This window comes from Neomonachus schauinslandi, chromosome 2 (genome assembly GCF_002201575.2).
Source record: "Neomonachus schauinslandi chromosome 2, ASM220157v2, whole genome shotgun sequence".
In the NCBI taxonomy this organism is placed as follows: Eukaryota; Metazoa; Chordata; class Mammalia; order Carnivora; family Phocidae; genus Neomonachus; species Neomonachus schauinslandi.
The window spans coordinates 6,515,067-6,529,173 of record NC_058404.1 but is presented as its reverse complement, the minus strand read 5'-3'; the positions used below and the strand labels follow the sequence as shown (position 1 = coordinate 6,529,173).

Sequence of the window (14,107 nt, the reverse complement as noted above, 5' to 3'; positions counted from 1 at the left end):
CCAGACGATACTAAAATAGCTTCTAGCTCTGTGTGTGATAAACAAATGCTGAAAAGTATTTTTCACTGTGTGTGTGTGCGTGCACACAACACACACACACACGTGTAAGTAGGTGTTAAACTTCTGCATATGGTGTGGGGTTCTCTTGCATTCAAACTATAATGAAAGCATTCCAGGTTGTCTATTAACTGCCATTGATTTATGCCCTTAATTGATTGTGTGTCATTTCTATTAGGGACTGTGATAAAACATGGATGGTCTTGCCTGTTATCTGTTATGAGGCCAGCAGAGGGAGCGGGTGAGTACTACCAGTGGATGTGCTACCTGTATTCCCATAGAGGTACCATCTCTAGCAGGTGTCTGTTTTAATTTTTATTGTAGTCAAGCAAGACTTCTTGACCTATAAGTAAAAAAGATCACTGAAATATGCATCAAGATTTTGGGGGAAAGTAAGTAGTATTTCTTTTTGTGTAAATATTCTACTAGAAGAGTGTTAGGACTTTCATAAACCACTGTTGATATATATATATAGGTGTGTGTGTATATATATATATATATTTTTTTTTTTTTTTGAGGGAAACAGATGCCAGGAATTAGGTATCTTAATGCCGCTATAAATGTCCTCTCTTTACAGGCTTTGTACAATTTACTTCCTTTCATTTTTTTTTCTTTTTAATCAGTCTTTCTTTGAATTTAGATACTTTCCTTGAAATAAAACATTTTGGGAATATTAATGGAGCACCAAAGAAATTGAGATAGTGTTTAAGACAAAAAGTGGAGCATATACATATCATATTATTAGGAGAGAATTAAATCATCAGTTGACAACCATACTTAACTTGACCAAGGAACATGAATGGCATGGAGTTATTTTTATAGGCTTTAATGCAAACTGCTTCCTTTTATGCATAACTATTTGTTTTATTTCTAATGCAATTCTTTAGAAACTATATATAAGTTTTCAAAAATGAGTTTTTATACTTATAACTCCATAATCAAGCCTAATTTCCCACAGGAAGATTTTTTTATATCAAGTCAGTCAGGCAGACAGGAATACCAAAAGGGGGTCATGTGCTTTTTATTTTTTTTACTTCTTTGACATAAGCAAACTTATTTATGTTAACCTATAACCAAGAGAGATAATATATCTTCATGTAAATAGCACATATGACATTTTTATCTCTTATTTTAAAAGGTTTCTCATAATTAAGATAAAAATTTTATAAATTTAGATTAAACAAAGATTAATCAAGATGGCATTAAGCCACTTTCAAAGGAAAATTCATTCTGAGAGAAATTTATATAGTCCTTTAGTAGAATGGTTATGACAAAGAGACTGGGCACATTTCCCACAAGCAAAGAATTTGAATTCTCTAAAAACATTGTTTAAATGGATTTAGGAGCATTTAACAAAAATTATAAGCCCACCTCAAAATCTCTAATGAACCACTGTGTTAGTCAAAGGAAAGAGTCTATTGACTTTATATTGGTCATGGGTATAAGAGTAATCATTGACATAAATCAACTGAAAGAAAATGTTTAGCATTTTTTTTCTATGGGGAGAAAACAGGACACAGAATTACTGGCAAAAATATTATCAGGCTAATGCACTCATCTACTGTTTTAGAATTTCATCCACTGCCTTTTTAAAGTTTTGACTTGTATCTTGACCTTTTGGGCAATTTTTTTTTTTTTGATGAGAAGATAAAATACTCCATAAAAATATTAGAGAATGAAAATATTTTAAAATCAAACAGCATTTGAGATAACTTTATATAACAGGAGAATTATATAAACTAAAACATTCCTAAAAATTCAGGGAATTTATGATGAAATCTTAAAAAAAATAGTTACTTGGATATTTTCCAAGGCTCTAATATATAAAAAGCTTTTTCTCTTCAATCTTTAAAGCTACCTATAATGGACAATGTGGCTTTAAAAAAATCAGCATTCCTTAGCAGACGCTATGCTGGTTCACGGCAGTGCAGACTATAAAAGATTCAGAATCTTTTAAGTTTCCTTAAAAAACGATCTGTCCTCTCTAAATGTCTTCTGGATGGCATTTCATAGCAAATGCTCCACTAAGCTAGAAGGAATGAGTATTTGGTACCTTTTTAATTGAGCTAAGCTGAGTAAGAACAACAGTGACCTGAGAGTCACGTGAAAGAGATTTTTCTGCTATGATTAAGTCTGATTTTTCCATCGGTATAACCCTCTCCCCAAGAGCCTCTGCAGCCCTCCATCGAACAGAAGTGGTACAGCTGCAAGAAGACAGGTAATCGTCACAGATAACGCTGATGCTATCTGGGCCTCTGCCCTTTGGTCCCAGCGCTTACCCCCTCTGCTCTGCGAATGAAAACAGGTCTGGTAATGCAGGGGAAATGGCTGTTTCCCAGGAAAGGAAATTGCCTGAAAACACATCTGGCAAAGGGCTTTTTCTCCTTCTCCGGCAGGCAGATCCTTATTTTAACAAAATATACATTTGCTCACCTTCCACAAAGGTGAATTCTCTGCAGCCAGTGCCCCCATTCTAAGTGGGGGGCATTTAATTTGTTCTCTAAATATAATGGGCCAGCTATTTTATGTCACATGCTACCTATATTTAATTGGATGGGAAATTGTGCTAACTAGGCATCATACCTCATTTCAGAACTGTGTGTATTCTACAAGGTAAATCATCCTCTTCTAGCTATCTACATTTGATGAAACTAAAGAGGCAAAGAAAGGAGAAATCAACAGTTGGTAAAGCCAGGAAATTGAGAATGTAGCTAGAATGTGTATATATAAAGCTTAACTGATGCAGTTAGAGAATCGGTGGGATTTCCAGAGATTCTATCCTAAGCTAGTTCACACAATTTGATTTTTTAAGTCTGCACTGATGTGTGCACTTCTGAGAGGACCTCCCCTGCTCACGGACACCAGAGGTCCAGGATACTGAAGCAGGCACCTGGTGGGCTCCACACATGACCCAGGAGTTCCAGCTCAAGATGACCAAAGGCTGCAAGAAGTCTCTGGCAGTGAAATGGAGTCCGTCCCTGGGGATGTGTATCTGTGCTGCACAGGGGTGACAGCCAGGATGAAATGGCCCTCCGAAGACATTAAAGCTTTGCCATGTTAAAATCAGGGTAAAAAATCATTGCTTTAAATTCTCCTTAAATTCATCACCATTAATGGAGAAGAAAGGCCCAGAGACACACTGGGCTGAGGGGATTCTTTTTTTTTTTTTTTAATTTTATTTTATTATGTTATGTTAATCGCTATTTGCAACAACGGGGATGGAACTAGAGGGTATTATGCTAAGCGAAATAAGTCAATCAGGGCTGATGGGATTCTTATCACCTCACTTCACTGAGCCTTGATTTCCATGGCTATCCTGGGGGCAAGACTTATCTTCCAAGGGGATGTGTGTGTGTGTGTGGGTGTGTGTGTGTGTGTTCATAGTTAACGCTTTTTTTTCTTTTCCTTCTGTCTTTATGGTAACTTGAAGGGGCCTTTTCTTTGGCTCTTTTTTTTTTTTTTTTTCCAAATCTCATGGCTGGGAATTACCTTTCACCTGCCAAGTTCAAGATTTAATGGTAGTTCAACATGATTAGGAACTCGAGAGAGAGGCATCACCAAAGTTTTTGCAAATGGCTCTAGATTCCATTTGTAGATAAAGTTCAATTCAACATATATTGAAATCGAGTAGAAATAGACATCTTCCGTGAAACTTATAAAGAAATCACCATAGAGGGAGCCTCCTTTTGGAAAGGTGAAATGCTGATTTCCTTCCCTCCCTCCCTCTCCTCTTTCCTCCCTTCCAGTCGTGCCTTCATCTTTAGCTCTCCTTCATTACTATTTACAATTTGGAAATAAAAGTAGTAAAAATAACTTTCTCTAACAACAATTTTATGTCTGCTGAACTTTCTAATGGTTTTCCCTGTGCACTGAACATTAAATTGTACATAAACATGTTGACTGATTTTATTTAGCCAATTTTTAAAAAGCCAGGGAGAGGGAGGGAGATGGACGAATGTCTCCAAAGCTGTTCCTAGCTCTGGCATGCCAGGCAGGCGCCTCAGTGTCTTGAGTGTGCCTGTCCGCCTACAAATGGCTAAAAATTGAAACAGGGTGTCTCCAGCCTCATTTATTAGGGTATTTCAGTTCCGCAAGTCCCTCCTATAGCAACATAGCACTTTCCAAAAATTAAGGCCACATTGGCCGGGGGGCAGGCAGTGCTGGGACGAAAGTGTTCTGCTCTGGGTGGTGGTGAGCAGAGCGGGCATGAGACAGCTCTGGAGGGTCTGGGCAGATGGGACAGCTGAAGCCTTAGGCTCAAAGGGTCAGCAGATGTGGGAGATCTCTGTGCTTCTTAGTACCTGAGTACCTTCCATGTGTTTTCCAATCAGGGATGGGCTTCTCAGAGCAGACATCTGCCAGGTTCACCTACTGGGATTGTAACAGTTCAGAAAGCTACACTGCCCCCTCTCCCTGGACTAGTCTGTCCCACTTCCATCCCTTAATTTGTCCAACAATTTAACCATCCAGTTAAATCCTGAATATTAAACTGGCTCAACTCTACAATAGAGATCACATAGGCCGACTCGAAAATTCTGTTTGGCTATCCATGGCTTGGGGGCGGCCCCACTTTGTGCTATTCCAAAGCTTGTATCCTTTTTTTTTTTTGGTTTCAGGGTCCCTGAGACATCATTCAAACAGAGCCTAATGTCTGAGATCCTCTGAGATGGCTCTGGGTGACCTGGGCCTCTCGAAGATTGTGGTAGGTCAGACTCCATGAAGTGGATGTCCATCTACATGGACCTACATTTTGGGAGTGGACAGCGAGGCCACGAACAATGGGAGATCCTCTGGCATTTCCCACACATTAGAGCTTTCGTTCCACAGGCCAAACTGAAGCATGGTCAGAGTTCTTTGTCATGCTGACCTCTTCCAGCAATAGGGAAACGTGGTGGTTTCTCCGGTGTCATCAAACATGATTTCCCTTGTTATAGAGCAAAATGCAAGGAGAGCTTGAGACAGTTCTACTGAAAATAATGGGAGCCTCCAAAATTTCAGCTGATGACATACAGTATGGGGGAGAAAACAAACATTATTAAGAAAATAAATAATACCATGCACAGCTGTCCGGCAGAACTGTTAGGAAAAAAAATGGTTGGGCAGGAAGGCAGCTTTTGGGAAGGCTGTAATAATATTTCTCATCTCATAGCTTCATCTGCCTTTGCTATCCCATCGGCAGGGCACTGAAGAAAACTCAGCATTCTCTTTGAAAATGCACAGTTAACAACAGTTCTGAGCAGCACAGTCAGGTCTCGTTCAGAGTGGACGGGGATCTGGGCTGGGGCAGGAGTGGTCACACAGCTACCAGCAGACCACCCCCATGGGCCCCTCTGTGGCTGAGGACAGGAGGGTCTCCTGTTGCTCCTGTTCTTTCATGAGGCTCCCCAACCAGCTCTGCCTCTTCCTTCTAGGCCCTCCTACTGGCTCTCCTAAGTTACTGCAGGGGCCTTGCATCTGCTTTACACCAGAGTCCGGTTTCTAAGCATGCCTTCCTGACCTTGCATTATAGATCCAGCTTCAAAGTGGCGCTTTCTTTTTGGTCAAAGGTTCCTGCCCCTTTCGCAAGTCCCTTCTTCCTGGCTGGTCCCATGCTTCTCAATTCTTTAAGAAGCCATGCCACGATCTGAGACAGGGGAGAGTTGCTTGTTTACATTGGCTGTGCCTTTAGAATGGCCTCACTCCCCATGTCCCATCCCCACCCCGGCAGACTCCGTTAGGTTCTAGCTCAGGGGCCAGCAAACGGCAGCCCTTGGTCTGGTTTAAATGGCCAGGGAGCTAAGAACGATTTTTACATCTTTAAATGGTTGAAATTCACATTTAGGGGTCCACAAATAAAGCTTGTCTGGAACACAGTCACCCTCCCCCATCCATGGACTGTCCACGGCCACTGTTATGCTACTAGGGCAGAGTTGTGTAGCTATGACAGAGATGGGATGGCCCGCAGAGCCTCCAATATTAGGCTATCTGACTATCTGACCCTTTACAGAAATAGTTTGCCATCCCCTGGTCTAAGCAGAGCTTCCCCGCAACTCTCCGGTAACAATTTCCATTTAGGAACCTACAAAGAGCTGCTCGGTGCACGTTCTGACCTTGAAGGGACAGATAAGAAAGCATCCATGTCACCGCCTGGGGGGTCAGTGCCCCAGCAGCAGCATCTCCCTCTGGATGCCCCCCAATCCCTCCTCTCACCCCGCCCTATTAGTTTATGGGTCTCCCTCATTCTCGTCTGAAGGGCAAAGCGCATTATCCATCCCCAGTACCCAGCAGAGGGCCTGATACAAACCAGCAGACTAGAAGTACTAGCTGTACAACCTCTTCCGGCAGCTACCTTTTAAAACCACCCCACTTGCCTGGAAGGCAGATGAATGATTTTTCAAATGGGGATACCCTTAGACCAAGCACGGTGTATGTACCCTATGTTTCTGCTTCCCATTCAGAGGATAATAACACAGTTGCAATACTTGATGGTGGCAGAGGTGCTTCCCATTGAACAGAAAGTACTGACAAAGAAAGGAATATTCGGGGCACCTGGGTGGCTCAGTTGGTTAAGCGACTGCCTTGGGCTCAGGTCATGATCCTGGAGTCCCGGGATCGAGTCCCACATCGGGCTCCCTGTCAACAGGGAGTCTGCTTCTCCCTCTGACCCTCCCCCGTTTCGTGCTCTCTCTCTCTCTCAAATAAATAAAATCTTTAAAAAAAAAAAAAAAAAGAAAGGAATATTCGGACATGACTAGTCTACATCATTTCAATCCTAGAAGGCACTACAGAGAAAGAATCATTTTGTTTTCCAAGTGAGCTGAGGCTTAGAGAAGTTAGCATCTTCAAACCCAGGGCTTGTCTTCGGAGCCTACACGCCTCCCCCTACAGTTACTAGTGTGAATGGGCGCATTTTCTTTAATTTCCTCCTTCGGTGGAAACTACAGACCAGAATCATGGTGAGATCAACCTCTTCTGCTCTAGGACCCTCCCCGAGCACAAGTGCTAGCTTTCCCAAGTGACAGAACCCTCTGGGAGTCTGGCCAAGTCTATGAACCCCTTCTCAGAAAATGACACGTGCGACTTTATTCGGACATTAGGTAACAAGATCTGGGGGTGAGTCTGATGACAATGTAGTGCTGAGTGCAAGCAACAGCTTGAGACACTGTACCAAATCAACTACAGTTTCTACTGATGAAAAAGCCACAGACATTGACCACTGTTGCTTATGACCTTTATCCATAGTTAAAGAGGCTATATTTCAGTTACAGTTTCGTGAAGAATGAAGACATATTTTATGCTGAGGTTCATGGATGCCTTGAATGGAGCTCAGGTTAAGAACCCCGGCTCTAGAAGTAACCTGGGAGCCAGTCCATGCACAGGAGGGATGTTTTTAAAGGTCTAATTAGGTCTCTTGAAAACACAGGTTTCAGGAAAACAGAATTCACTACACAAATTCCATGAGCACCCAAGAATTAAAATCATAATTCTAGAATGCTCTGCAAGCTGCTCGTGCATGATTTAGACTGACTCTGACTTTCATGGGTAGAGTGGTCTGACAAGTCAGGGTGCAGATATGCTTCCACTGACCGGGAAGAACAGAGACTGTGCACTGAGATACAAACAGACCGTGGCTAAGATTCCAAGGCTTTTCCCCTTGCACACTCTGGCTGGTTAGCATACTGTTAATCCCTAAAGTATTAAGCTTTAGTTATTAAAGGAAGTCACCCAGGGGACTGACAGAGCCATAGAATTGAAATAGAAAAATCTTGGGAGTTAATGCAACCCCGGAATTTTACAGATAAGGACAGTCGAGCTCAATGAAGAAAGAGAGGTGATGTGCCTGAGTGCAACACAGAGTGGGGCTGATTTAACTGATACTGGAAAAAAAAAATTACAAAATGATGGGATTTGAGCAAATCCTGACCTGAAACAGAAAAAGTTTGTGTTCCTCCCTCACCATCCTCTTATTTAAATTCTGATTTCTCTGTGTATTGTAATTTGACGGACCATTAATCTGTCCAGTATATCTTACTTTGAATATTGAAGTGGATATTTTGTGTAAAAGATGAAGTGTCGGAGCTCAGAAACTTGTTTTCCCAACACAATTTAGTAAAGTGCAATCTTCCTCTCTGACCCTTTTATAAGCGAAAATTTTGTGTATGTAGCTAATAGTTCAAAAATCAAGAAATACCCATGAAAACTATTTTCCCTATGAAAAGGCAGAGAGTTTACAAGAGCAAGACTTCTTCTTCCTCTTTGTTTGTAATAACAAAAATAAACCAAAATCCTGACATATTTGTAGTATTTTTATTCCTAAAGGAAAAAACAGGAACTTTCATTGTACTTTAAAGTTATTACCCCAGATATTTTACCAGCTAAGCAATGTGAGATCAGTCTCAGACATGAGAGACCCGCTGCTCTCTCGAGGAAATGCTCAATTAGGGTGGTGCCTCTGAAACACTCAGGGGTCCTGTAACTGATCGGTTTTTCCCAGAGGGTTTCTGCAGCATATAGCCCTGGTTGAACAGCACACATCATGCTCGGATTTTTCCTGTTGCCTGGCTAGTGACCCCCTACAGGAAGATAACAGACACGCCAGGAGGGCGGAGCAGCTTGCTACACATGTCTGGCTGCTCTTATCAACTTATCATATAAGGAAAGGAAAGTGATTGATTCGGATCCTGACACCGCAGAATCTGGAGGAAGAGAAACAAAGCAGCATTAACGCCAGTCTGTAAAGTGAATACAGCCCTCAGGAGTGAGCAGGGTTATTCTTTCTACTGCCATCTGACAGTTCACTGCAGGACCGACCCACCGGAGGGAAGACAGCATTAACAATCAAGTTCCTGCTGGAAAGGGAGGGAAGAGACTCCCACTGATGGTCCTTAAACTATGGCCGCAGAGCCCCGCATCTGAGAAGGCAGCTTAGGACCGGGATTCCCATGTGCCTTCGAGTTTGCTAAGCTGCTGGTTTATTACCAAAAGAAAGAAAGAATGTGGCAGATTGTTTTCTTTACTTTGAGCTGTGATCTTGTCCTAGCCGCAGCCTATAACAACTTTCGGAGAAGCATGGACAGCATCGGGAGAAGGCAGTATCAGGTTCAGCACGGAGCCTGCAGCTACACTTTCCTCCTCCCAGAGACAGACAACTGTCGCTCTTCTAGCTCCTACGTGCCCAACGCCGTGCAGAGGGACGCACCACTAGATTACGATGACTCGGTGCAGAGGCTACAAGTGCTGGAGAACATCATGGAAAACAACACTCAGTGGCTAATGAAGGTAGGAAAAAAAAATCATTTTTACTTGGTGAACAGTTGAAGCTAGTAAGATCAGCTTGGTTTTAACAGCCAAAGGCAATGAGCTCAGGAGATAGTTAGATGGTGGCTAATACCTTCGAATGAATTATCATTTCTTTTATTCTATCCCAGGGTGTAAATTAGTCCAGGGTGGGAAGTGAAAAGGATTATTTGAGAAGAATGCCAGAATCCACAGAGAAAGAGATCTCCGAGTTCGGAATCTTTATTTAATAAAGTAGAGAAAGTGCACTTCTCTGCAAAACGTGTAGGCTGTGTTGTTTGTGTGAGTGGTTTAAACTCAGTAACACCCCGTTACCAGGGATGTTATAAACTGGTTGCAGGCAAGTGGGGTCGGGGGAAGCTGTAAGCAACAGCGGTGCCGGAGCCAGGAGCCAGGAAAAACGTGACAATCATGCTAATTACTGAGACATAACGGATGGAGTAAAGTGCTTTACCAATTTCCTGAATTTATTTACTAAAATAGACTGCGACCCTTGGTAAATGGAAGGAAATTTAATAAAGCAGACTTTACGTTTCTCAGAACCTGAGGGCTTTACCCTGAAGGGTTTGTCATTTTGTAAATGGGGTAAGTTTTGCAAGGGTCTGAGGGTCTGTCCGGCACCCAGCCCCTTAGCTGCAGCCGCAGGCTGTGAAGGTCACCCACGTGGGACGGGTGCGCAGGGCATTTGCTGCAGCTGGTCATGTTTGCAGGGCTATCATGATACACAGTTTCACAGACATTTCAGTGGGGGTTTAACCCAAACAGGATATTGAAAGCTCAGTTTTTCTTTCACAAGTGATCATTTTCCTCATGTACATGTGGGGGCTATTTCTACAAAACCCAGTCTCCCTGAAATTTTTCTTGACATGGACTATGTATATATATTCTAAAGGAGGCTTAAATTGTGGCAATAGACTAATCATTAAATATTATAATGACAGTACATCATGGTGCTTACACAGTACAGAAGGTAATTCACTTCATTCAAGATCTTGCCCCAGAAAGAATTCTCAGCCTTTCATTTCCCCATAAACTTTGTTAGGATACTTTATCTTAATCTTAGAATAGATTGTGGCTCCAAATCTGTGTTTCTCATTAGCTGTCCTCTTCAGAGAGGAAGGACCAAGTTACGACTGGCGTCTAAGCCGGAATGAATGAGCGCCCTCAGCACTGCGTTCGCTGAGACCAGAGTAGCTGCCGCAATGCAGACACAGAAAACAACAAACGCCCACCAGGAAGGCCTGCTGTGTAATACTCAGCTCATTACTAATTATCTTTGAAGGCACTAGCCCTTCTGGGCAAATTCTCCCCCAGGTTTTCCTCTTTTCCAAAGAAGGTCCCCGGGGTGTGCACTTTTAAAATCTTCAATAATTCATACATGTACATAAAAAGAAGCTGTTCATTCACAGATGGAGTTTTATAAAAAGTACACAGCAACACAGGTTCAAACACTTGGAAGACAAAATATGTGGAAGACAAACTGCATCCTAAATGCCTGCTCACTCTGACATCCTATTTAATTTTAAATTGTCATGCTTACGCTGAACCACGTCCCTACATCCACAGTGCGGTTATGCCAGGGCTAATAGCCACGGCGAGAGATGAAAGATACATCGTACATAGTAAACATCCTAATCTGCCCGACTGGTACATCCTCTCTTAAAATAAACAGTCAAGAAACCTGGAGGAATGTTTTGCCAAATGCAAGATTGTTAAATTGTATTTGCTTAATGAAGCCCACAGTTAGTATACCTGAAAAACTCCATGGTCAAGGCTCATATTTCTTTCTTAGATAAACAACCCCCTTCTTTTGGACCTTTGAGATGCTGTTTGAAGAAGGAAAGGGACAAGAAATTCTACATGAACAGACTAACATTTTTTCCTTTCCCGGTTCAATTAGTCAATATTTGAACAGTGGTACAATGGCATTTCTAGATTCTTTCTTTAGCTATCTGCTAAATTATCACCAACAATGATGTCATGTTTATCTTTTCATCGGCTCAGCACCTGTTCACCTGGCCTATCTGGGTGATGTGCACCTGAGAGTCTGTGTTCACTCACTCTGTTCACAGGCTTCTCGTTTGGGAATGAAAGCAAAAAAAGCAAATATGAAACCTGTTTAAAGTGGTTAAATGTAACCTCTCTGCTTGTTTTTTATTGCTGTGTTTTGTCACCTGTGATAATAAACACTGCTTTTCTCATAAGAGAGAAAATAATATATAATGGGATGATAGATAAGCCACAGGATTAAAGGTTCAACACCACAATCTAACACATATTGCTAGACTATCCCAGAGAGAAAAAGCACAATTCCGTGTTTTTCATTGTTTCTCATAGTTCCTTTTCTTTCTTTCTTTTTTTTAATGGTTTCATATTTCCTTTCTTCCCCTGATCAACACTAAAAATTAGAGGGGTCTGTGGGGGGTGGCAGGGTGGGAAACCTTTAAGATTTTAAGAAAACTTGTTAAGAAGGAAAATAAGACCAAGTTTCTGGTTAATTTCACGGCAGATGACTAGCAGTCCATCTCCTGAGTGGCTAGCATCCCCTAAGGAGCTTGGACTAAGAAAGCTGTTTTACACATCATCAAAAGATGCCACACTGCCCCTTTAATCTGCCAGGCAAAGGAAGTGTCAGACTTGTGAATGAGTGCAGAGTAATATGAATGGAACAATATAGGGAGGGCTCACTTTCTGCTCAGTGGTTAAACAAGGATAAGATAAATGCATGACAGTTTACCAAATACACCACGATGACCTAAAAAAAACATTCTAAGTCATATTCCCTTGCTAATCCTGCAACTATTCTAAACCTCTGCCCCAGTGATATTAAACTCACTTTATAAAAACTGACAAATAACTTAGAAAAGTGGATTTTATCTTGCCTGGAGACCAAATGTATTTTTTTTTCCGATAAGAGGAAATAAGGAAAGGAAATAAACAATTATTTCACACTGATGAATACCTCAAATTTATAAACAACTGCAAAGCCTATTGTGCTTTAAAACAGAATGTTTTGAAAAATAAAGCTAATGCCTATTAAACTGATGTAAACATTTCCTCTTTTTTTTTTTGATGAAAGAAGTACAGGGTAGGCACTATAAACCTGAATCTAGATTTTTTTCTTTCTCTAAAACTAATAATAATATATCCTTTTAATAAGGTAGGAAGAACTACTCTTCTTCAGTGGATGTATAGGGGACAATACACTTTTGCTGCTAAAAACAAAATTGCTGTCAATGGGAAAAACCGATGGTGAGAGGTTCAGGTGCACGGAGACCACCGGCCCCTCCCCCATCCCTGCATGGTGGGGGCGGGGGAAGGTGGAGAGGGAGTGTGTGTGTATTTTATCATGTGTGGCTGCAAAACACTCCTTAGCTGTATATTCAAACAAACAAATAAACCAGAGCTTGGTTCACTAAAGGAAATAAAAAAAAAAAAAAATCCTACCATATCCATAGCCAATGGCCCTGCTGCAGGACTGGAGCAGAACCACCGCTTCTGTGCTGTATCTGTGTATCTTGAATCATGAAATATGTGCTCAGGATTAGCAGCAAATTTTGTGCATTCAGACAAGCTGAATAAAGCCGCTATTTCAGATGGCATGGAAATGATTGCTATTGTTATTTAATTATATACTCACATCATTATAAGAAGGAATGAAGAGATGATTAAAGTTTCACTACGGGAAAGGAAGGACAACATATTTAAGTTTGGAAAATGCAGGTATAATATAATGTTTACTATGTATCATGTAAGATACATAGTACAATGTGTGCTTACTATGTATATTATATAAAACATACTAAATATTTAGTATACATAGTATATGTTGTTTATATAATATTTGCTTTCCATGGTCAAGTAGTCTCTGCTTATTAAACGAGGCTTCTGGCATGCTGAACGATGTAGGCACCACACTATGGGGAGATGATTATTTGCTTGCAGAGTCTAGAACTAGGAAATGGAGCTGTACACAACTTCTATAATATCTTACTTCCTGTTTAGACACTAGGTAATCCATAAAGTCTCCAAACTAAAATTTGAAAAATGGTTTATTTTCATCAATGTAGTTCTTTACAGTTTACAAACAGGTTGTGATCCAAAAGTTTATCTGTAAACCAGTGGCTGTAAACCAGGAATATGAAAGGGATAATGACCTTGTCAATGGTGATCCTATGCTCAGGCTGGCCCAGAGTGCTGGTTTTAATCTATAACTGAAATCTTGTGTATTTATAATTGAAAAACAACAGTTTCAATCAACCCTACCACCATATGGATAACTTACAAAAAAAAGCAAAAATGTTATGAAAGTTAACATATGGGCAATGTAAAATAAACAAGTCAAACCATTAAAACAGTAGAAACTAGGAAGTAAAATTCTCCCTCTCCCTAATCTTCAGCTTCCAGATGAGCACTTAAGAGAGTTACAGTAGCTCTTTACTGTAACAAATTTAATATGAAAACGTATGAATTTCCTTCCTCTTAAAATCTGTGCGGTGGCATTATACCACTGTGACATGATCAGAACCCTTGTCTGGACCATGAATGATGTGGAAAGAGGTTGACAGGTTTTATTTAGGGGAAAAAGCAAAATTTGGAAGACTGAGGCAAAGGAGATGAAGTAAAGGAGTGTGTGTGACACGTGTGCATGAGAGAGAGAGACAGAGATAGAGACAGAGGCAGAGAGAGACAGAGACAGAGAGAGACAGAGGCAGAGAGAGACAGAGAGAGACAGAGGCAGAGAGAGACAGAGATAGACAGAGACAGAGAGATA

At 41.1% G+C, this 14,107-nt stretch overlaps 2 protein-coding genes across 5 annotated transcripts in view; one reads left to right on the top strand and one right to left on the bottom strand.

Moving 5' to 3' along the window:
• MCPH1 (microcephalin 1) overlaps positions 1–14,107 on the bottom strand; it is a 250,386-nt gene that overhangs the window by 64,041 nt on the left and 172,238 nt on the right. The window lies entirely within an intron of this gene.
• ANGPT2 (angiopoietin 2) overlaps positions 9,014–14,107 on the top strand; it is a 54,269-nt gene continuing 49,175 nt past the window's right edge. For 3 of the 4 annotated variants that reach the window (XM_044911553.1, XM_044911552.1, XM_044911545.1), the window contains exon 1: positions 9,031–9,315. In XM_044911553.1, the coding sequence (XP_044767488.1) occupies positions 9,031–9,315 (285 nt within the window). Of the gene's footprint in view, positions 9,316–14,107 lie in introns of all 4 variants that reach the window. The other variant, XM_044911541.1, reaches the window with a different exon arrangement.